This window comes from Natator depressus, chromosome 9 (genome assembly GCF_965152275.1).
Source record: "Natator depressus isolate rNatDep1 chromosome 9, rNatDep2.hap1, whole genome shotgun sequence".
Taxonomy (NCBI): Eukaryota; Metazoa; Chordata; order Testudines; family Cheloniidae; genus Natator; species Natator depressus.
Window position 1 is genome coordinate 3933522 of NC_134242.1, and position 21412 is coordinate 3954933.

General features: G+C 48.4%; 1 protein-coding gene across 2 annotated transcripts in view; it reads right to left on the bottom strand.

Moving 5' to 3' along the window:
• TP63 (tumor protein p63) overlaps window positions 1-18202 on the bottom strand; it is a 106994-nt gene extending 88792 nt beyond the window's left edge. The window contains exons 1-2 of one of the 2 annotated variants that reach the window (XM_074963354.1): window positions 18088-18202; window positions 16163-16295 (exon numbers count right to left, since the gene is read on the bottom strand). In XM_074963354.1, coding sequence (XP_074819455.1) covers window positions 16163-16295; window positions 18088-18161 — 207 coding nt within the window. In that variant the 5' untranslated portion in view covers window positions 18162-18202. The remainder of the gene's footprint in view (window positions 1-16162; window positions 16296-18087) is intronic. The other variant, XM_074963355.1, reaches the window with a different exon arrangement.
• Between the last annotated feature and the right edge of the window lie 3210 nt (window positions 18203-21412).

The following is a 21412-nucleotide window of genomic DNA, read 5'->3' on the forward strand; positions in this document are numbered from 1 at the left end:
CCAGATAGCGTAGAGTGGATTATAAAACACTGTTGTTGCTGTTGAAGAATCAGACTTCACTGTAGCATTATCCCTTCCTGAAGTCTAAAGTGAGTGCTTTCAGCCACAACGGCAAGTGTCACAGACAAGTCTCAGAAGCCTGATGACAATACAATTAAATGATTATGCAAGTTCTTGTTGCAGGGTGTGTTTGTGTGCGCCTATTAGGTGGTTCAGCATGAACTTCCTGCAGATCAAAGCAAAAACTACTCACATCTCCCCACTTAATTTCACAAACTAGCTTGTGGATAAGCCCTTCAGGAGAATGGTAAAACCAGCTCAGCTCAGCAGCATTTACAAATGTAGGTTTAGATAAAAGGAAGGAAAAAAGAAACTACATTGGTTTGTTACCTCCTTTGGATAACCGCTGAATGCTTAAAATGAGACACCATTAAATAGTTTGGGGGCGGAGGAACTAAAAAGTTATGAAATATTTTCACAGGTTTTCTTCCCCAGTGAAAAATTTTCTTGTAAGTATGTACCTATCCTACTATACAAATGCAAACTGAGAAGTGAAACTTATTAGAAACAGAAGCAAAGCCAATCAATTTATTTTCATTGTTCAAGCCAAGTTGAAGAGCAAAAAGTAAGGAAACAGCATAAAGCATAAGAGAAATATCTCCATCTAAGGCAGTGGTTTGCAACCTTTTATCAGGTTTCAGAGTAGCAGCAGTGTTAGTCTGTATCCGCAAAAAAGAAAATGGAGTACTTGTGGCACCTTAGAGACTAACAAATTTATTTGAGCATAAGCTTTTGTGAGCTACAGCTCACTTCATCGAATGCATTCTCAGTTGCGGACCCCTAAAACATTTCAAAAAAAGAGATGCAGACCCCTTTGGAAATCTTAGGTATAGTCTGCAGACTTCCAGGGGTCTGTGGACCACTGGTTGAAAACCTCTGAGCTAAGGCAATATGAGTAACCCAAAGATTTTTCTTCTTTAAGTTGTGTTTTGTTTTTTTAAAAGAGACCTAATCAACTACAGAAAGATTACACCTTTGTGAGAAAGCACTTTACCCTCTAATGTTACCAGTAACATCTTCTGATCCTGCAACTTTTGGCACATGAGTAGACTCTTTTCAGTAGGGCTACATACGTGGACAGGCTGCTGGGCCCACACAAGAAGCTGCAGGATCAGGACCTGCAATGGCTACAGTTCAAAAAGATTAGAGGAAGCCACTCTCCATTTTATTCCATTGGTGCACTTGACAGAACTTGGCGTACAGTCAGTTTCACCACAGTCAATTCTCCTTAAGCATGTGTCTCTTCCCCCACAGCATCAGGGGAGAGAACACAAGTGGATGACAGGAGAATGGGGTTGTACGGACAACAATCGGCAGGGGGACTAAGGGGTTAGGGGTAGGTGTAATAGGCAAGACTGCTTTTAAAGCTGTTTTGAAAACGGACTAGATTTCAAGCAAGCCATACGTCCCCAAGTCTTTAAAATTCAAAAGTCAGAGCAATCCTTCCTCCCTTCACAAAATCTCAAACTGCACTTTGTGTGCGCGCTGCAGGTTGTGAGCAATCACTTTTGCAAATTGCAGAGGAAAAATTGGTTTCAGAGTAGCAGCCGTGTTAGTCTGCATTCGCAAAAAGAAAGGGAGGACTTGTGGCACCTTAGAGACTAAGAAATTTGAGCATAAGCTTTCGTGAGCTACATCCGATGAAGTGAACTGTAGCTCACGAAAGCTTATGCTCAAATAAAAGAGGAAAAATTGAGATTCACTGAAGGTAAAGCAGTTCTGCAACCGGTTTACACCCACAGGATCTCTCAGCTTTCCCTCCCCAAAGCAGTACGCTTTCCCCAATTGGCTGTCACAACAGGCCTGCCCTCTGACCATGGGTAAACATCTGCACACGCTGCCTATTTGAGCTGTTACAGTCTGGTATCTCCACAGAATGCCTCAAGGGCTAATTAGAGCGTTAATGGGATCGTGTTGGGAGATAACACTCCAGAGGGGAAAATTGTGAAACAAAACCAGTTCCTTCACAACAGATTTGCAATATTGGTTTAGGAAGGGTAGGCACAGCCCCTGAGGAGGCTGCTCTACAGCTGTTGAGCCCTTTTTAATAAGGAGCAAGACACTCCTCTTGAACAGCTCAATTACACAGCCAAGATTACGCAAGGTCTTCATTCCTTTCCATTTCCCTGCACAATCAAAAAACCTCCAGCCCCTTTTCTGCAGTGACAAGGCTTGGAAGTGGAGCCTGCTCCCACTGGGAACACCACAGGGCCCATGATAGATAGGTATGGTTACTATTTAGTACTGAGTGACACAGGCTTATGTTACATACAGTACCTACAACTATGACTGTAATTGGCGTCCCTGGATAGTACCCAGAATTTAATCAACAGAAAGTGTTCCTTGTATTCCATTTCTGACATTCCTATTATTCCTTGATTTTTGTGCAAATAAATCAAAGCACTGCCATGCTAAATTCTTTTAAAGCAGTCTCTAAGTAGTGTATCATGACTGAAAGGATAGCAAGTCCTTGGTGAGAACAAAGATCTTTGCAAGCAAGCTGCCCAGAAAATTGTAGCAGGGTTTCATGGCACAGAAGTCACCACAAGTCTATGGAACTGTTAAAAAGGTTATGAGTGCTACGGTGTGGAAATAAAGCTTATTTTTTGCTGAAATAGGCTTTTGTGGCCCAACTGTCGAGCGATTCTGCAGGCAAAGCCTCGAAGACATCAGCAGCAGTTCTGCCACTGCAGTAATCATACTTGGCGCCTGGTCACCTCTTTCATCTGAAGATTTCAAAGTGCTCTGCAAACATTTAATGCATTAAGTATCCAGCATTGCTGTAAGCTAGGCAATTATTTTGAGAATGGAAACAGAGAAGCTAACGGACTTGCCCAAGGTCACACATTAATTCTGTGGCTGATGAGCACCCAGGTCAACTGACTTCCCAGCCTGCACTAACCATTAAACCAGACTCCCCCTGCAGACATGGAATGACGTGTCAGGCCCTTTGGGAAAAGGGAAACAACCCTATCATTGCAAAGTTGCAAGGCTGAGATTTTCCCCATTCAAGCCACACCTCTCATGAGCAGTTATGCTGCGCCAGTCACTCTCACAAGAGCCTCCGTGATGTACACAAAAGACTGCCGTAACAAATGGTACGGATATATGTTGTGGCATGAGATGCAGGTTCTTGCGGAGGATAAAAAAAGGATAATCTAAACAAAGGGGAAGAAGGCAGAGCAGAGAGTGGTGACGGATTAGAGAAAGTTCTTTGGTTTGGTTTTGTTTATTAAAAATAAAGAGTAACTGTTGACAAGGCCAGGTTCTCTCTTACATAAGCATCAGGGTGTCACTTATACAAGATAAGGGGAAGCCAGGACAGCGAGGGCAGGATAAGTTACAGATTACTTACAGGAAATGCACAGCTGATATAAAAGTTCTGGCAATGGATTCGTTTTTAACCAATGCCCCCTGGTTGGCCAACTTTCCGCAAACCAGTCATTTGTCAATCCGATACAAAGGAAGAGTCATCAGCTGCAATGATTTTAGTCTCTTTGGGTATGTCTACGCTGCAGCTGGGGAGCAGGCGGGTGGGTTTGTACTCAGCAGCTAACCCGAGCCCCGCCCAGGCACCCTGGCTGCATGGCTATTTCTAGTGCGCTAGCTAGAGCGGAGCTAGCGCGTCTGTCTACCCACACGGGGATGCATGCTCCCAGCTGCAGTACGCCCCTTTTCTCTTGAACCTGGCGCCCCTGAAGTCTATGGAGCTTTTCGTGCTTATTACACTCATTGGAACCATCTCACTGTTACCACGTGTTCTCCCCCCTGCCCCCACCTGATTATCGTATCCACCGATTGTCTCCTGTTCTCGCCTTTCATTGTAAAGTCTCAGCAAAGCAAGGGGGCCCTGCCCAGAGCCACTCCAGGGGCTGTTGGAATACAAATAGCAAGAGAGGGCATCCAGGAAATGTATTTTATCACTATGGCTTCAGTCAGAGCATAAATATCCTAACTTAGCCTCACTTTGCAAATACTGGCCCACGCCCCCCCTGCGCCCCTCTCGCCCACTCTCATGTGCTGTATTACCACAGTGCCCAGCCTAGGACCCCACCGTGCCAGACACTGTACAACCTCATCTCATCAGAGCAAGCGTCTGCCCTGGAGAACTTACAACCACCGAAACAGATGAGCCAAAAGGAATGAGCAGGGACATGGACACAAAGAGGAGAAGTGACTTGTCAATGGCCAACACAGCAGGTCAGCTGCAGAGATGGGAACAGGTCTCAATTCCCAGATCTGTGCTCTGTCCCCTGGATTACACTGACCTCTGTCTGTCCTTGAATCCTGTGCTCCTCAGTGCAGAGACCACGCCTTCAGCTCCATTAGGAAAACATCTAGGACACTGTAGGTACTATTATAAAATAATATTCAAAGTTCAATCCCTATTTTCAATTCTTTAACAGGAGGCCTTCCCAGGAGAAAGGCCAAACCCAGGCGAATTTTTTTTTTTTTTTTTTTTTTGCATTTTCTCCCCATAATTAGGTTAATTTAACTAAGTCCACTTTGTGACAATGTCCGTTTTCATTTTACTTTATTCCTTTAGTTTCATTCATCCCAGAAATGCAAGATGAAGCTTTTGTTACCTTACCAGCATATAGCAAAACAGACGATGGTGTTCACATACTCATCTTCTGCAATCCATATTTTAAAGCTAATGCGATTACATGCCCATCAATGGAAAATGCCTTTTCCTGCAGGCAGGTTTAGATTCACTGCAGGTGCTCAGAAACGAAGGAGTCCCTCAGAGCTGGTTGAATTAGTACAGGCCAGAATCGCTCCTTAATCTACTCCTGACACTGACTGACTTACCATCCCTGCCATTGCGATCTTAATTTGCTCCCTGGTTAATTTAAATGTTACCAAATTCACTGCTGTGCAGTAGTGGCAGGAGAAGCCTAGCAGTCTCCTTCTGAAATAGCGGAGAAAAGAACGCAGCACTCAACACACAGAACGGAACATGACTGACCATGCAAGCAAACGGACGTTCAGATGAACTTTGGGGGGGGGGGGGGGGTGTGTGTGTAAGGTTCCATATAGAGAAAAAACCTGCATTAGCACAGGGAGATGGACATTGGGCCAGGGGCCTATTTACAGTAAAGCCCAATATGTGGGGCCCTACCAAATTCACAGCCATGAAGTGTCACACGTCATGGACTGTGAAATCTGGTTCTGTGCGCACTTTTACCCTATACTACACAGATTTCACGGGGGAGACCAGAGTTTCTCAAACTGGTGGTCCTGACCCAAAAGAGGGTTGTGGGGTTGTAAGGTTATTTTAGGGGAATCACGGTATTACCACCCTTACTTCTCCACTGCCTTCAGAGCTGGGCGGCCAGAGCGTGGCGGCTGCTGACCGAGGGCCCAGCTCTTCAGGCAGCAGTGCAGAAGTAAAGGGGGCAATACCGTACCGTGCCATCCTTCCTTCTGCGCTGCTGCTGGGGACGGCTCTGCCTTCAGAGCTGGGCTCCCGGCCAGCAGCCACCGCTCTCCAGCCGCCCGGCTCTGAAGGCAGCACCGCCCCCAGCAACAGCGCAGAAGGAAGGGTAGCAATGCCACAACCTTGTGACCCCACCCCACCCCCACAACTCCTTTTTGGGTCAGAAGCCCTACAATTACAACACCATAACATTTCAGATTTAAACAGCTGAAATAATGAAATTTACAATTTTTAAAATCCTATGAGCGTGAAATCGACCAAAATGAACTATGAATTTGGTAGGGCCCTACCAATATGTGAGAGATGCTTGCCAGACACTCAAGGAGTCCCTGCACCCCAAGGATCTCACACTCAGGGCAGATAGAAGGGTACACAAAACAGAGATGAAAAGAACAATACAAGTGAATTAGATTCACGTCTGGCAGAATGGCTGGAGAGGGGTTTCCAAGAGATGCTTAAACGTAGGCAGGGAGGGTGTCTTGCAGAAGTGTTCAGGGAGGTCAAGCCATGCACCGGGCACCGTGTGGAACGTGGTACAGGAACAAAGTTGGCACAGCTGACAACTGGCAGAGCACAGATGACATGGAGCATGAGCTCTAGCGAATTAGGATTCTTGCAGTGCAGATACATTTCTCACTCCTGCCTCAACAACCTCAGGGGGCACAAGAAAGAGCCCAGTGGTTCAAAACAGAGAGTCTCCATTAAAAAGTGGCAAGGAAAAACCTCGCCTAGCCCTGGGAGAAAGGAAACAGACAGCATTGTGCGGGGTAGGTTAGAGATCAGGACAACAATGAAATAGACTAAAGGGATAAAACACCAACTGCACCATGAACCCATGTCCTGGGCAAGGCTGGATGCCCTGTTTCTATTCCCTGACCCAAAGCTAGGAGCCTGGTCCCATGCTCTGGCCATACTCAGGTCATGCCAATATAGCTTTTTGAACACAAACTCTGATTTGGGCAAGCAGGTTGCAAATTCTAATTCAAGGTTAGCGATGAGGAAGCATCCTGCTCATCACCCCAGCCCCACATGAACTTACAAGGTAAGTATGAACGAATGAAAACAAACTATAAGAAACAGGATGGCTGCGGTCCACTTATATTTGTGTACCACTGCACTTAGTGGTTTGTCTGAGCTTCAATTGCCCGAGGCCAAGTAAGGTATTTACTACTTAAGGGCTCTAACCCAGTTAAAATGTTTAAGAGAAATAAGAGGAACAATGTTTACAACTGGGAATGGATCCTACCAATCAGGACAGACAGCAGCATATTACGTTTCTTATATGAACAGTATAAGCTTCCTCTTTGCAAGTTCCCAGACACTGGCAGCAAAAGCACCCCGAGCTCGTTGCTTGCAGATCAATATCACTTTAGATTAATGTTCCTGGAGCCCTCTGAAGATGGTAAGTGTTATTGCTTCCTAACACATGCAGCATCACGGAAAATTTTGGAGATTACCCTGCTTGCTCCAGGAAGATCAGTTTTTTGGGAGGGTGGTTGCTGCTGTGGTGGTAGACTATTTGCGTAGACGCAGGATGTGAGGTTGCTTAGAACAGCAACTCCTATCAATTCCAAGTCTCTGGAGAAGCTGAGCGAGGGCACTCGACTCACGCTTCCAACACTGCCCCCAGACTGGCGAAGCTAAATTACCTTGTCCAACCCATGTTCTGAACCCATCCTACTCAAAGAGGAGGTATGGGATTGCTTTGAATGCTGTGTTCCCACCATCTTCTCTCCCTTCTCTCTTTGATGTTTAATCCTACCTCATTTTATGAAACTGCACTAGACGCTCAGCTCCCCAGGGCAGCTACTTTAACTGGGTAAACCACGGTGAACACCTACGGTGCTCTTGGCTAACTGGAGTTAGTTTTATTTAGGATTGTTTGCACTCCAGAAGTGCACACAGTGTGCTAGGTGCAGTCAGGACACACAAAGACAAGACAGTCCCTGTCCCAAGGAGCTTGCAGTCAGATGTAACGTTTTTATTGTTCAGCATCTAATACTGTACATGCCACACAAGGAATACTCTGTGCATCCATAAAGTCATCCAAAGGAAGCATGGTAGGAATTCCGTAGATCTGAACCCAGTACTATAATTTTAGGTCCATGTCAAATCCAAAGCCATTCAAGACTGAATAAAACTTTCAAGATATTGGTATTAAAAAAAGTAAGATTTCAGGAAAATGATAATATTTTTACACCTAAGGAGCACCCTTCGTCCCCAAAGCTCTTTACAAACAGAAATGCAGATGACTCTGGGCAGCAGCCAGACAGCAATGAGAGGAAGGGAAACTTTGCAAACATATTTTAAAACAACAACAACAAAAGCGTCACTGAAGCTTTGGCGTCCATGCAAAGTGGAAAGAATCTTAGTACCCAATGTATCTGCCTCAGAAGGGGCTGAGTTGACCCTTTCTGGATTTGAACCTGTGACCCCATTTCAAACCTGGTGAGCAGAGTTTGGAGGTACGTATGTTGCAGAAGATAAACATTCAGTAAGATTAAAATGCAAAGGCTGAATGGGAAGTGCTCACAAATACAGCTGAAAACAAGACAGGAGTTGCAGGGGAGGTCACAGGCACCAGAGATGAATAAAATAAGCGGAAAAGATTGCTCATTACAGGAATACTTTTGCACAATCTCAACCTTCACTTAACAAATGTATCTGCATGCAGAAGAATTAAAAACTTGGCAAGCCTCAGAAAGCCTTTCATGCATGAACACAGACAGCAGTGCAAATAAAAGTTTGCTCAAACGTCTGAACGGTCTGCAAGCTTCCCATCTAGCCTTCCGTGGTCAATCCCGGAATGTTTAGGGATGGAAAAAGAGGACCACACAAGCCATCTGGGTTCATCTACCCATCATGCTGGTCGTGCTACATAATGCTTCTCTCTTCCAGTGCCCTTTTGTGATGAAGCAGCTTCAACTGCTGCCCCTCGAAGCACACATCACATCTGAGTCAACTATTGCAATACAGACATGCCCCCTGGAGCCAATTGGTGTATGTCCTGTATTAGCCAGCTGCCCCTAGAATGCAGCTACCTCTTTGTATACAGTCACTTCCCCTTTGCCCTTCAATCTCACACCTCTGTCAGCTGCCCTCCGTCTTCCACTTGCTAAAGTTCTTACCCTGCAAAGCACTTAAAGCATGTGCTTAACTTTCATTGAGGTCCCTGGGATTGTTCATGTGCTTAAAGTTAAGTATCTGTTGCCTCCTGAATCCTGCCTGACGTGTAGGGCAGAGACTGGCTTCTTTGTTACTTGTCTGTACAGCAAGGTACATTTTACCTTGCTTTGATAATCATCATATGGGCTTCTGCAGGCCATAAACTGATCAACAGCGGAGTTCAGAAATCAATCCAGGTGGGCTGCACCAGTAAGTCATACCAGTACCCCTCTGGCAGACCTAATTACTACAGCAGTTAGAACTTAACACAAAACTCTCAGCTTTCAAGCTTCTTGGGTTCCTAATGCAGGGTGGCCAACCTGCGGCTCCTCAGACGTCAACCTGCGGCTCCTTGTCTAGGCACCGACTCCGGGGCTGGAGCTACAGGCACCAACTTCCCAGTGTGCTGGGGGGTGCTCACTGCTCAACCCCTGGCTCTGCTACAGGCCCTGCCCCCACTCCACCCCTTCCCGCCCCCTCCCCGAGCCTGCCATGCCCTCGCTCCTCCCCCCCAGAGCCTCCTGCACGCCACGGAACAGCTGATCGGGAGGTGCGGGGAGGGAGGGGGAAGCACTGATCGGCGGGGCTGCCAGTGGGCAAGAGGCGCTGCTGACGTATTACTGTGGCTCTTTGGCCAGGTACATTGTTCTGGCTCCTTCTCCAGCTCAGGTTGGCCACCCCGTCCTAAGGGAACCTTCTAAACAAGAACTGATGAAACCCTGTTTCACTAGGAGGGTGGTGAAGCACTGGAATGGGTTCACTAGGGAGGTGGTGGAATCTCCATCCTTAAGGTCAGGCTTGACAAAGCCCTGGCTGGGATGATTTAGTTGGGGTTGGTCCTGCTTTGAGCAGGGGGCTGGACTAGATGACCTCCTGAGGTCTCTTCCAGCCCTCATCTTCTATGATTCTATTGCTGGCTGAGAGAGTCTGCAGAGAGGGAAACAATCTCTAGGAGGGGGGGTTAACCGCTCTCATTGAGATGAATGGGTGTTAACCCTGAAACTTAACAACTTAAACATTCCCCCCATCACTCTAACGGCTACAATCCTACTCATGCTGCATCCACAATCCCACATTGCACCTACAATTAGTTTGCTAACCAGTCTTCCAATTGCTCTTATACCAGTGATGCAGCATTGCAATTAGCCAGGAACACAGTCCATATAAACAGGTTGCAAGACTAGGGGAAGGGAAGATGCACAGGCCACTGTGTGAAGACCCTGGAACTGATGGCCTGTTACTATAGGGTAAATCCCAGGAGAGTTTTGCAGCAGTTCTCTTTGGGCTTGTCTACTCAGCGAGTAACTGCGCAGCAAGCCAGGGTGCGAAAGAGCCCTGGAGCACAGTTTGCTACCCAAGAGCAAGCCTCAGTCTGCGACTTTCACTGTCCTGTAGCAACGTCCACATGGGATGTTGCTGTGCAGGAAGCTGACGCGCTGTGGATTCCCACCTTGGCTTGCCGCGCAGTTACTTGCTGCATAGACAAGCCCTTTATTGCAGGTATGGCAGAATGTACAGTGCGAGCAAACCGTCAAGGACTATGCGATGCAAGGTACTGCAATTGCAAAAAAACTTCTCTGCTGACAACACGTGCACAAAGGCCCAGCAGAGACCATTCTGACAGCAGTAAAGCCTGGTTTCCACAGAGGCTGGAAGATGGATTTAAAAACAGGGATTTTTTTTTTGAACCCGCTAAGAAAGCTCTGACCAAGGAGACTGCCGGTAGAAAGGCATTCTGCTGAACTGGTTCGGCAAGGGGCCCACGCAGGAGGAAGGCTAGCTTAGGGGCATGCAGGGAAGGTATGTGCACGGAGGGAGAGGGAGTCATAAACTCACCTTCCCCAGCTACATCACCTCAAACAGCACTCATGCTGCCAGTGGGTAGAGCTTATCAGTGCCCTCAGAAGAGACCCCCTGGCCAATTCCCAGTTCGAGGGCTATGGTGGAAACAGTAGTTTTTCCAGGTTAAGAGTGAGCTGTTTCAAAGAAAGATGACAAACTGGGTGCTAGACAGTTCTCTAGAGGAGTTCTCCAGAGAGAGACCGGTATTACCTGGATGGTGTACCAGCCGCTGGAGAGCTCCCCAATAGTCTAGGTCAGTGGTTCTCAACCTGGGGGTACACGGAGATCTTCCTGGGGGTACATCAACTCACTTAGATATTTGCCTAGTTTTACCAAAGCCTCCATAAAAAGCACTAGCAAAGTCAGGACAAACTAAAGTTTCATACAGACAACGACTTGTTTGTATGGCTCTGTAAACTAGACACTGAAACGCAAGTACAATATGTATATTCCAGTTGATGTATTTTATCATTACATGGTAAAATGGAGAAAGTCAGCCATTTGTCAGTAACAGCGTGCTGGGACATCTTTGCATTTTTAGGTCTGATTTTGTAAGCAAGTGGTTTTTAAGTGCGGTGAAACTTGGGGTACTCAAGACAAATCAGCCTGCTGAAAGGGGTCCAGCAGTCTGGAAAGGTTGAGAGCCGCTGGTCTAGAGCGCCCATGATGCTGTAGCTCAGAAGCATTTGGTCATGTGTCTGTGTCTATCAATAAAGTTTCCTAGTTCCTTGCAATGGTGACAAATCAGAGCAAAAGGCCATTGATAGCACGCCACTGGCCAATTGACCGGAGAAGCAACATTACATCCAAGAGACACCAACCTATGATCAGCACTCTCATGTCCCTGCCAGGTGCAGCCAGGATGTGGGGCAATTGTAATGAGGAGCCCAGCCCCTGCAGTGAGCAGCAGAGATCCCAGCTGGGCCTTCAGCACGAAGAGAGACAGGTCTCTAGCATGCGGGCTAGGGGAACGACCCTCTTAGCTGTGAGCAATAGACCGAGGCAGCCGCTGACAGAAGATACCACCAGCACTCCTGCTACACAAGGTATGATGGAACGATGCCAGAGCAGTTCTCGCGGGCTTTGTCCAGATGAAACACAAGCTACAGCCTTTCCTCTCAGGGGAGGCTTTCGACCCAGGAGATGGAAGGAGGTGGTTGCTACAGCGTTCTGCTCTACAGGAAACATGCGGGCAACCCACCAGCCAAAGCATCCTCCCTGCTTACCCATCCGTACTGAATGCCTGGCAGAGTGTGAATCCCCTGTCCCCCCATCTCCGCACGCTCCTACCCTCTTGGGAAGTCAAGCTTTGGCTCCACTGTGTTACTTCCCAACCTAAGTGAGTTGTGGGTCTTAGAAACACAGGGGAAAGGAGGACATTCCCTTTGGGGCTTGTGAGGCACCCAGTCACAAGACAGAAGGGGGTGGAAGGGAAGGGATGCTACCTGAGTTATTTCACACCCAACCCCCTAAATCCTGCTCTGCTCCCCTCTCTGCCACCTCCAGCTCCCTTTCATCTGAGCAGAGCCCTGGTCACCAGCATCTCTGAAAAAAGCATGCCAAGAACAGGGCATTTCTACTGTAAAACAGAGCAGGAGAATGGGAGGTCTGGGTTTCACGGGAGAAGACATCGCTTCCTTTGCAACCAGCTGCCACCGGGAACAGAGGACTTTTTCCCCCTTATCTCTCTCCATTTTCTGTTTCCCTACTAGATTACAAACGCAACCGACTGACATAAACCAACACAGGGCTTGCTCCCTGGTTTTCCATTCGCAGACGGGACACAAACACATCCCAGCTGTGGGAAAGTCCAGGTCAGAATTTTTGCCCCCTCTGTAATTCTGTTCTCTACAGTTCTGCTTTGGTTCAGCCACAAGGTGCTGGGTTGGATGCAGGAATCGCTGCGTGAAATTCTCTGGCTTATGTAATGCAGAAGGTCAGACCGGATGACCATAATAGTCGCTTCTGGCTTTAGCACCTAGGAATCCACATCCTCTGCCCAAAACATTCCCCGATGTGGCCCCCACGGGCAGGACTCAGTCTCGGGGGAGCTTGGTTGTGCCCAAGCAGAGGAGTTACTGCTGGTTTTGAAGCAGGACAGCAGGGAGGAGACTTAGCGTTCAAGCTCAGAAAGGTATGAAGCGTGGCATCTTGGCAGGACCAGCGCAGCCAGCCCCCTTCTCATCTAAATCCCGCCTTAAAACTCCGCATTTCTGGGATGCCCTGGCTATCGAAGGGACTTATTACGGTCCCATTGCCATAGCACCCAAGTGCCTCACAATCTTGAATGGATTTATCCTCATCACACCCTGTGTGCTAGGGAAGTGCGACAATCTCCATTTTACACTGCGGAGCTGAGGCCCAGAGAGAGTAAGCAACCTGCCCAGGGTCCCCCAGGAAGTCTACAGCACAGCAGGGAATTGAACCCAGGACTTCAGACAGCACCCTAAACACTGAACCATCCTTCCTCTCCAGTGACACTGTAAAAGTTGCTTATTTCTTTAGTAACTTCCCCACAAAGGTGGGCACACACCTATCCTGAGTAACCACATGATCGGATTATGATGCCCCTTACTCCGCCCCTCTCTGTTTAGCACCCAAACACCTCGTGCCATGTGCATACTTTACATGGGCAACTCTCTTAGGCAGGGCCTTGTATCTTTCTCCAAAGCCCCCAGCTCTGTTAAACTATCCTAATAGTCTTTGCCCATCTGGTGGGACACAGCGACAGTACAGAAAGCCCTGGGAGCAGACAGTCAGCCTGCAGGTCTGTTTAGCGAACATGTCAAGACCAGAGGTGCCATTCGCCTTAAAACAATATCGAAGAGTAATAGTCCCATGCACTAGAGACAGACTACTTTAAAAACAGCAGAGCTCTGGGCAGTTATTGTACTGTATCTCCCCCCCCTTTTTGGGCTCAGGGGTTCCTATCCCTGGTTTAAAAACCCCACATTTAACCAATTGGACGGAAAGCCTTAGAGTAAAAGAATGAGATTTTTAGTTATTGCAGCACCCAAGTGCCCTAGTGTTATGATGGTGCTTCTAATTTAGAATTCTAATTGGAGTAAAAACTAATAAGCTACATGTAAAAGACAGAAAGACAGAAGCCTCCTCTGAAGCTCATGGAAAGTCAATGAAAGATGTTGCCTTTGGATAAGCCCTTATCTATTTACTTTGCCCCAGTTTAAATCTCTTAGCTGCAGCCAGAAAGCTGGCCTTTATCTTCCCATAAGACAATATATTAAAGATCGCTCTGTTTTAAGCTTAGTCGCATATGGCACCTCCGCCACTACAACATTCCTTTGTGTTTATCTGCCCTCTTCAACCCTTTCGCTCCGATCAGATGCACAGAGCACCTCGTGTCTTCAGGTGACATGGCCGAGGTTACGCGAGAGACAGGTGCTAGGAGAACTACTGCCCTGCAGCTATCTGCAGGAAGAGAGGAGATACAGGGTTAGAAGGTATTTCAGATTAAACATAACAATGGCAAACACCTGCCCCGAGGCTACACATTCTCTGCCAGCGCAAGCTGCAGCCTCCGCACGCCCCAGAAACAGCAAAGCAAACACCAAGTTCTCTGCAATGCGGCATTGTCACCCGTCAAGTGTTGTTTGCTAATTTACAGGGGGGAGAGGGAGAAAGAACTTTCCCTATTTTAAAACTAGGCTGTTTGCACAGGTCTGAGATGCATTTTTTCCTTTGTAAAGCCTTTTGTATAACACTTGATTGAACGAAGGAGTTGTTCTCCTTTACTGGAAGACTCTGGTACATTAATAAATTAACACAGGGGCACGCAGCACTTAAAGGGCTTGAACCAACAGCCACGCACCAAGTTACACGGAATTACATTAAGCAGCTTGTCAACAAAGCTCTGTGCTGTGATGTATCCCCGTGACATTCGTTAACATTAATGAAAAATCACACAACCCAGCCCCTAAGTGCAGCTTGGAAAATATGTGCCCTGAAGGGTGGAGAGATCAAAGCCACCCAAAACAAGAAAACCAAATCATAGCGAAGGCTGCACTGTGTACAGCAATCGCAACGCTCTTCAGCCAGCAGGAGACAGGATTTTCCAAAGGGCTGCAGTGAGCCACCACACAGGAGAGGGAGGCTTGGAAGGAGGACTCAGGGCAGCGTCACCTTAACGCAGTGCCGCACCAGAAAGCGGAGTTGCGCAGGCTTCTGTAACAAAGCCTCAAGGAACTCAACCAGTCGGATGTGGGAGGGAAGCTGGCAAAGATACAGCCGATGCTTTTAAGCAATTCCACCAGCTTAGTTCTAACGAAATTTCCCATTTTATAGATGGGGAATCCCCATAGAACAGGGAGAGTCTTTCAGACTGGAGGAACTTTCTAAGGGCACCATTTTACCAGAACTGTCCAACCTTTTGGGGCCCCTGCAACCTTTCACGGAAACAGCCAAACTTTGCCCCCTCGTGGCTGGTAGAGGCAGGATCTCCATTCCATGTGGGCTTTGTGACACGTACCCTCCCTGATGGGACAATCCCTCTACCTTCCAGCATTGAGACCTGGAGTAGACAAGGCCTGGAAACCCCTGTGGTCCTTGACTCATGCCTCTGAATTACAAGCACGATGGTCACTGCCAGGATGCGAATCGGCCACTATGGTGGACTGCTGCAGCACTAGAAACCTGTAAGATCAGCCTATAAATATCCTAATGATCTTGTGACTTAACTGTTATGGATTCTGTGGGTGGAATACAGGGGGTGGAGAACTTGGTTCTGCTGGCTCTGGCAATAATCATACGTCCAGGGGGGAAAAGACACGCAAGCTGCAACGTAACAAAAAAGGAACTGCTCGTGTGGAAACTTTTGGCACAGAACATCCTAGTCCAGGAGAAGAGACGGCATGACTGCAGAAGCAGGAGCTGGGCACGGCCAGCAAACGCTACGACCCCCCTCTCCAGCCTGTAAAGCGACACATGGAACAGTCATCCCCCAGAACGCTTGCCAAGAGAAAGCACCAGCCACCACCAAGGCCTCCCCTGCACGTCACCACCAAACATGCTGGGGAAACACAGCGGTGGCCAAATCTCATTAGAATCGCCGTTTACTCTTGCCTGTCCGGATGGGGGAAGGGGAGGAGCAATAACCAGGCTAGGGACCCAGGTTTTCAGGCTGTGTCTGCACTACCCTGCTTGTCCGGTTAAAGAATTCCTGCTGTCGCTCCTTTAGCCTTGCTCCCTTGGTGAAGGCACCAGTGTAGTCAGGATACCGGCAGCCACCAGTGTTTAAACCCTCAGCCCACATAAGTGCGCTGTAAGCAGAGGAGAGAGCCTGAGGCAGGAGCTGGCTGGAGGGCAAGAATGAGGGGCTGCAGAGAGCTCCCTCTCCGATCCCTCCAAAACCTGCTTTGCTTGGCCCTTCCTTCCATTTGCACTCCCAGACTCTGCCCCCCTCGCTCAGCAATGCTTCAAAGCAGAGGCACCACAGAATGCAAATGCAAACATCTCCACCAGTAGGGCCACCAGGCAAGGTGCAGAGAGCTGGCTCCTGAGATCAGCGCTGGGGAGCGAGGCCTTTCACAGGGCGAGCACCTCCAAGGGTTAGCCACAGGCCTGTCAGGCCACCATTCAGAACCAGGGCTATTGCCGCAGCATAGACAGGGCCCAGAGCAAAGGCTTACACAGACTCACCCACATGGGGTCGCTCCCATCCGCATCCTGCATCCGGACACAATCCATACTGATCTCTATTTTGTTTGTAGGGCCACTGTCTGAGGTATCGTCCATGAAGTTCAAGTTGATCGGCTGAACTGAACATATCGGCCTAAGAGGAAGAAAAGAGAGTCATTAAAACAATGACCGAAATCTTGACTCCACTGAAATCAACAGCAAAGCTCCCATTTGACTTCAGTGGGGCCAGAATTTCACCCAACAGCCAAGTGTCTGCCAGCCGGTAGCACCGAGAACCCCTACGCCAAGTATGGTGGAAAGCAGGGACCCCTCAGATAAGGCATGAGTGTTTGCCAACAGTCTTAATAGCAGCCACTGTGGCTAGTGCACCGGCCTGGGACTGAAGGGACTTGCCCGTGGAGTCAAGCAATGAGCAGCAAATCTGTTAAGCCACTGGGGGAAATAAGGGAGCTCAAAGCCAGCAAGAGAGGATTTAAACCTTCCTCTCACCATGCTATAGCTAACAGTGGGTGTCAAGAAGGGGACACAGTCCTCCCTCATTCCCCAGAAACCCCATGCCAATGAAACCCAAGTCCAACCCAAACCTCCCTGGAAGGTTTCACTAAAACTTCTTCACTTTCCTCCCCTCCTCTCTGCAGGTCTTGGAGCCGGTTAGGACCAAAGGATCAATACTGGGGGAGAAGGGACGTTCTCATGATTCCCAACCTGGCTGAGACCAGGAACTCCTTGAAATCTTTCCCTCCCCTCAGCACAGCACCTAGAGGTTAGCAGATGCATTGTGGGGAGGAGTCAGAGGGAAGGAGAGGTGGACGTTACTGATGGGCTTACTTCAAGAAATCTAGTAGGCAGGGCGGATGAGCAGGGTGGCAGGGCCGCCATGATGGGTGGGCAACCGCTCGGGCTGCCAGCCCTCCCAGATTGGCCAGAAGTCTGCCGGAATCAGCATCAATCTCCCAGTGACTACTGAAAGCAATCTGGGAGATTTTAATAGGTACAGTACAATTATTGACGTTAGGTCATGTTGGGGGAAAAAAAATCTCCCGGAATAACTTCAGTCAGAGTGGGCGACCCTAGCAACTGCCCAGGGCGCCGTGGTCAAGAGGCTAGGAGCAGGCAGGCCTGGGGTGCGAAGCTGCAGAAGGGAGCTTGTGGCAATGGGGAGGGGGTAGGCAGCGGGGCCTGAAGGGAGGGATGGAAGCCCAGGGGATGCAGCGGGGGTACAAGTTCACCCAGGGCACCATTTTCCCTAAGGAGGGCCCTGCAGGGCAGTTACCCTAGGCCCTAGGTCTAGGGTGAGCCACATCACCGTGCCACTCAGCTTTCTGGGAGGCCTCAGCCGTTTGGGGGAGGACACCGAAAACATTTTCCACCCTGGATCAGCAAAAAAAGCTGAGGTCACTCCTGCAAGAACTGAAGTAAGCTCTGCCCAGCAACTGCCCCAAACTTCCCACATCAACCTGCCTCAACCCTGACCTGATGAGACATGCCTGCCCTGCTGAGGGTGCGTAGCGCCCCAGTTCTGTTCCCTCCCAGTTCTTATATCGCACTCAGCGCCATGGTGTCCGAGCATCTCCCAGCCGTGCGTTTGGCCACGTGACTAACATCTGTTTCATATCTGTTCCCTCAGCCTCCCCCAAGGGGGAAAAGCATGTCCCCATGTCCAACCAGTCCATAGCCTCTCCACCGAGCCCGTCAAGGGTGCCACTTGTGAAATGGACATCTGTCCGCCATGAACCAAACTGAGACCCGCTTCAGTGCCCCCAGTGGCCACCCGGTAACCATGAGTCACCACGGACTTGGCTAGATCCCTAGCAGTCACCTAGACACAAAGGACTCTGGAATCTACAACATCAATTCTCTGAGCTGCACTGACAGCCTGCCCCCCAAATGCCCGTCTGCAGCAGTCTCTGTCTGCTGGTACTTACTGTTCCAGGAAGTCCCAGATGTGCTGGAAAACCTCTGGACTGAGGAATTCTCTTGTCTGCGAGCTCTGGGACATGGTGGATCGGTAGTAACTCTCCGTCCAGGAGAAATGGCCTGGAGTTTCCACAAACCTTACAGTAAACAAATAGATGATATTGAATCCTCAATTAAACTACTAAGAAACCCATCAACAGAAACAATTGTGTGAAAAAGGGAGACACACTAAACGCCTGGAACATTCATAGCTGTACAACCTGCAGCCCCTGATACTAGGGATGTGTTTAGAAGGGAGAGACTTAGGACACCCCCCAGCCACCCACTCCACTGTAATTCTGTATTACATGGAATCTTACAATCAAACTTTATGTCATCCTCACATAAATCACCACAATATTTTGCACTTAAATGGGGCAGAGTACAGGGCTGAGAATCAGGAGATCTGGGTTCTGTTCCCATCTCCATCACTGACCTGCAGTGTGACCTTGCACAAGTTAGTTTGCCTCTGTTTCCACTCCTGCATCTGTCTATTTACAGTGTAAGTTCTTTGGCACAGGGACTGCCTCTAACTGGTGTCTGCATAGGACCTAGTATAACAGGGCCCCGTGAGCGGTACTGTTATGTAAATAAATGATTATACTGTAGCTTTTATCTTGGGCCAAAAGTGGTGATTTTTAGAAAACTTTCGTCATTTTTTTGGTTTAAAAGCATATGTACTTTTCCTCCTTTAGAGCTATTTGCAATTCTAACTGTAGAATTGTGATCGAACATGCTCAAATTAGATGTAAAGTGGTATTTTAATCTCATTTTTCTTGCTGAAAAAAAGAAGCCCAAGTAAATTAAACGTTTAAAGATTACATTCACAAAAAGCACTCAAAACACAGAAAATGCAACACTTTCCTATGCAAAAGTACACACACACTCTCTCTCTCTCAGAGCCAAACTCATCACACACTTAAGCAGCCCCAACTCCCCTGAGGACAGCAAAGCTTTCGCACAGAGTACCTCGAATGGCCAGCAATGGGCTTTCCGTTTAGCAGGGGGCGTTCAAGTGAAGGTCCTACCGACAGCAGGTGAGAGCGCTATGGTAAAAGCCATCCCGCCCACTAAGTGTGACTGAGTTACAGCGAGAAGCCCTCAGGAGAGCACTTGGGAACAGGCAGCTTTATAAATGGGCTGCAATCTCTTTTGCTTTCCACTTACGACACAACCTGGCCTCCCACGGTCCAAGAGAGGATGGGATGAAGCACAAGAGCTTTTGAAAAAGCTGTCTCTTTATTTAGATTTGTACAAATGCTTAAGAAAAAAGAAGTACGACAGCCACTGTCCAGTATTGAACTGGGCACCTCCAGAGCTCAGAGCAAGTCTCTGCAGCTTGATCTGAAGGACAAGGCTCTGAGGCTGAGCGCTAGAGCAGACTCCCATGCTCTGCAGGTCAGCTGAGGGAGGAGGAAGACAAGAGCACGAGTGCGAACCTTGATATAATTTAGCACATCACACTTTATTACAGTAGGATCTAGAGGCCTCAGGCAGGTCAGGGCCCCACTGAGCACAAACAGGAGTGACAGTCCTCCACTTGCCTGCTTTGCCTACCCACTCCCCAGCTACCGCTCCAGCGCCTCCTGCCTCTCCTCTCCCGCTCCCCAAGCCCTGCACCAGCACCCCACCAAACTGCCCCACGCTCCTGAGAATGCCAAAGAAAACAGGGATGAAAAGCATTAAACCCTGAGCTCCCCTTGCCACAGTTCCTGACCCCTTCGTCTCATGGATCAAGGTGTTCTGCTTCTCCATAGATCCTGAACAGGGGCTCTGGGCATTGCTGAAGAGCTCACTCACTTTGCTACATGCAACAGATCCTTCATAGACTTGACCGATGGATTCCACAAACTTCACAGGCCCTTAGGCACTGCTCACAATTGGTGTACCTATCCCTGACCTCGTATCAATGTCAATACACATTATCAACCCACCAAACCGTCTGCTCTGCCAAGCTCCCTGCATGCACAAACCTGTTTGCCACTGACCCACCAGGAGCCCCAGCCAGCAGCTAACAATCACTGACTTCCAAAAACTCACCCCTTAGGAAGTGACTATGACCAATCGCATCAGCTCAGAGTTACTCACCAAGCCTCTCCCCACAGGTCTTCCTTTAATCAACAACTCCTCAGCACCAGAGTCCTCCTGCAAGTTACAACTTGCCCCACTTGGTTCCTAGCTATCTCAGCGCTAGGCCACATGGCTAGGAACTAACCCACACAGCTTCGGGCACACAGGCAGAGGAGGAAAACATCCCAACCCGCAGCAGTGCAATGAATTTTGCAGAGGTTGTTTTTGTTTCTGCCCACAATCAGGTATTCTCAGCAGCCCTTCTGTGACAAACCCTCAGTTATGCTGCTTTGGGGAGTTAATTTGCATTGGCTGTGTTGTGTTTGTTTTGGGGGATTTTTTGGGGTAGGGGGAAGATGGGAGAAGGGGAAGAAACACCTGGGAATTTCCATCCAGTATCAGGCAGTTTGGGTCCTTCAGATTCTGTATCCCACCTCCACCAGTGGCCAGCACCTAGGAAGGCATGATCTGTGGCCAGGCAGAGGGTACAATCAGATGAGCTTGGCTGTGAGAATGCAATTCCGCCCACATTCTGTACAGCCTCAGCCCTCTCTGGCCCTCCTCTAGTGCTAGGACTTCCCCTGAGCCACATTCATACGACATCACACGTTTGTCCTTTCGCCCCACACAGGGTGATCCCATGTGTATTTATTTGCAAAGGGGCCCTGTTGGATTACGGGTCCACACTTTTCAAGTGGTTCAAATAAAAAGAGCTTTTACATTTCCCTAGACCAACAGAAACGTACCATTATTTCTTTCGTTTAAATTCCAATATAAAGCTTTTTAAACAAACAAGCTCTGTACTCCCCCTCTGTAGGCTAGTGCCTCTGCCTCGGTTTCCCTATTTGTGCAATTACAACAACCCCCTATCCTCACAGGGAGGCTGTATGGGTTCACTAGCTAACATCTGCAAAGAGTTTGAAGAGAGAAAATCTTACAGGAACAGTCAATATTGCTCTTTGCTCAGCTGGGACATGGCAATTGGCAGGTCACTTTCTATTTATTTGCTGAGGCTTTTCCAAAGCATCCTGCTTCCAGTGCACTAAAATACCCAGGTTACTGTGCTGCAAGGAAGTGGTTACATTTAAAATAAAAGTCATAGTACAGATTAGGGTGTTTCCTTCCCCTCCCCACAAAACCTAAATTTGGTGCCTAACCTCTCGTCACCACCCTTTTAGCCTGCTAGGCGTTAGAGCAGCCTCTGTACTGAATAGTTTACAGGAA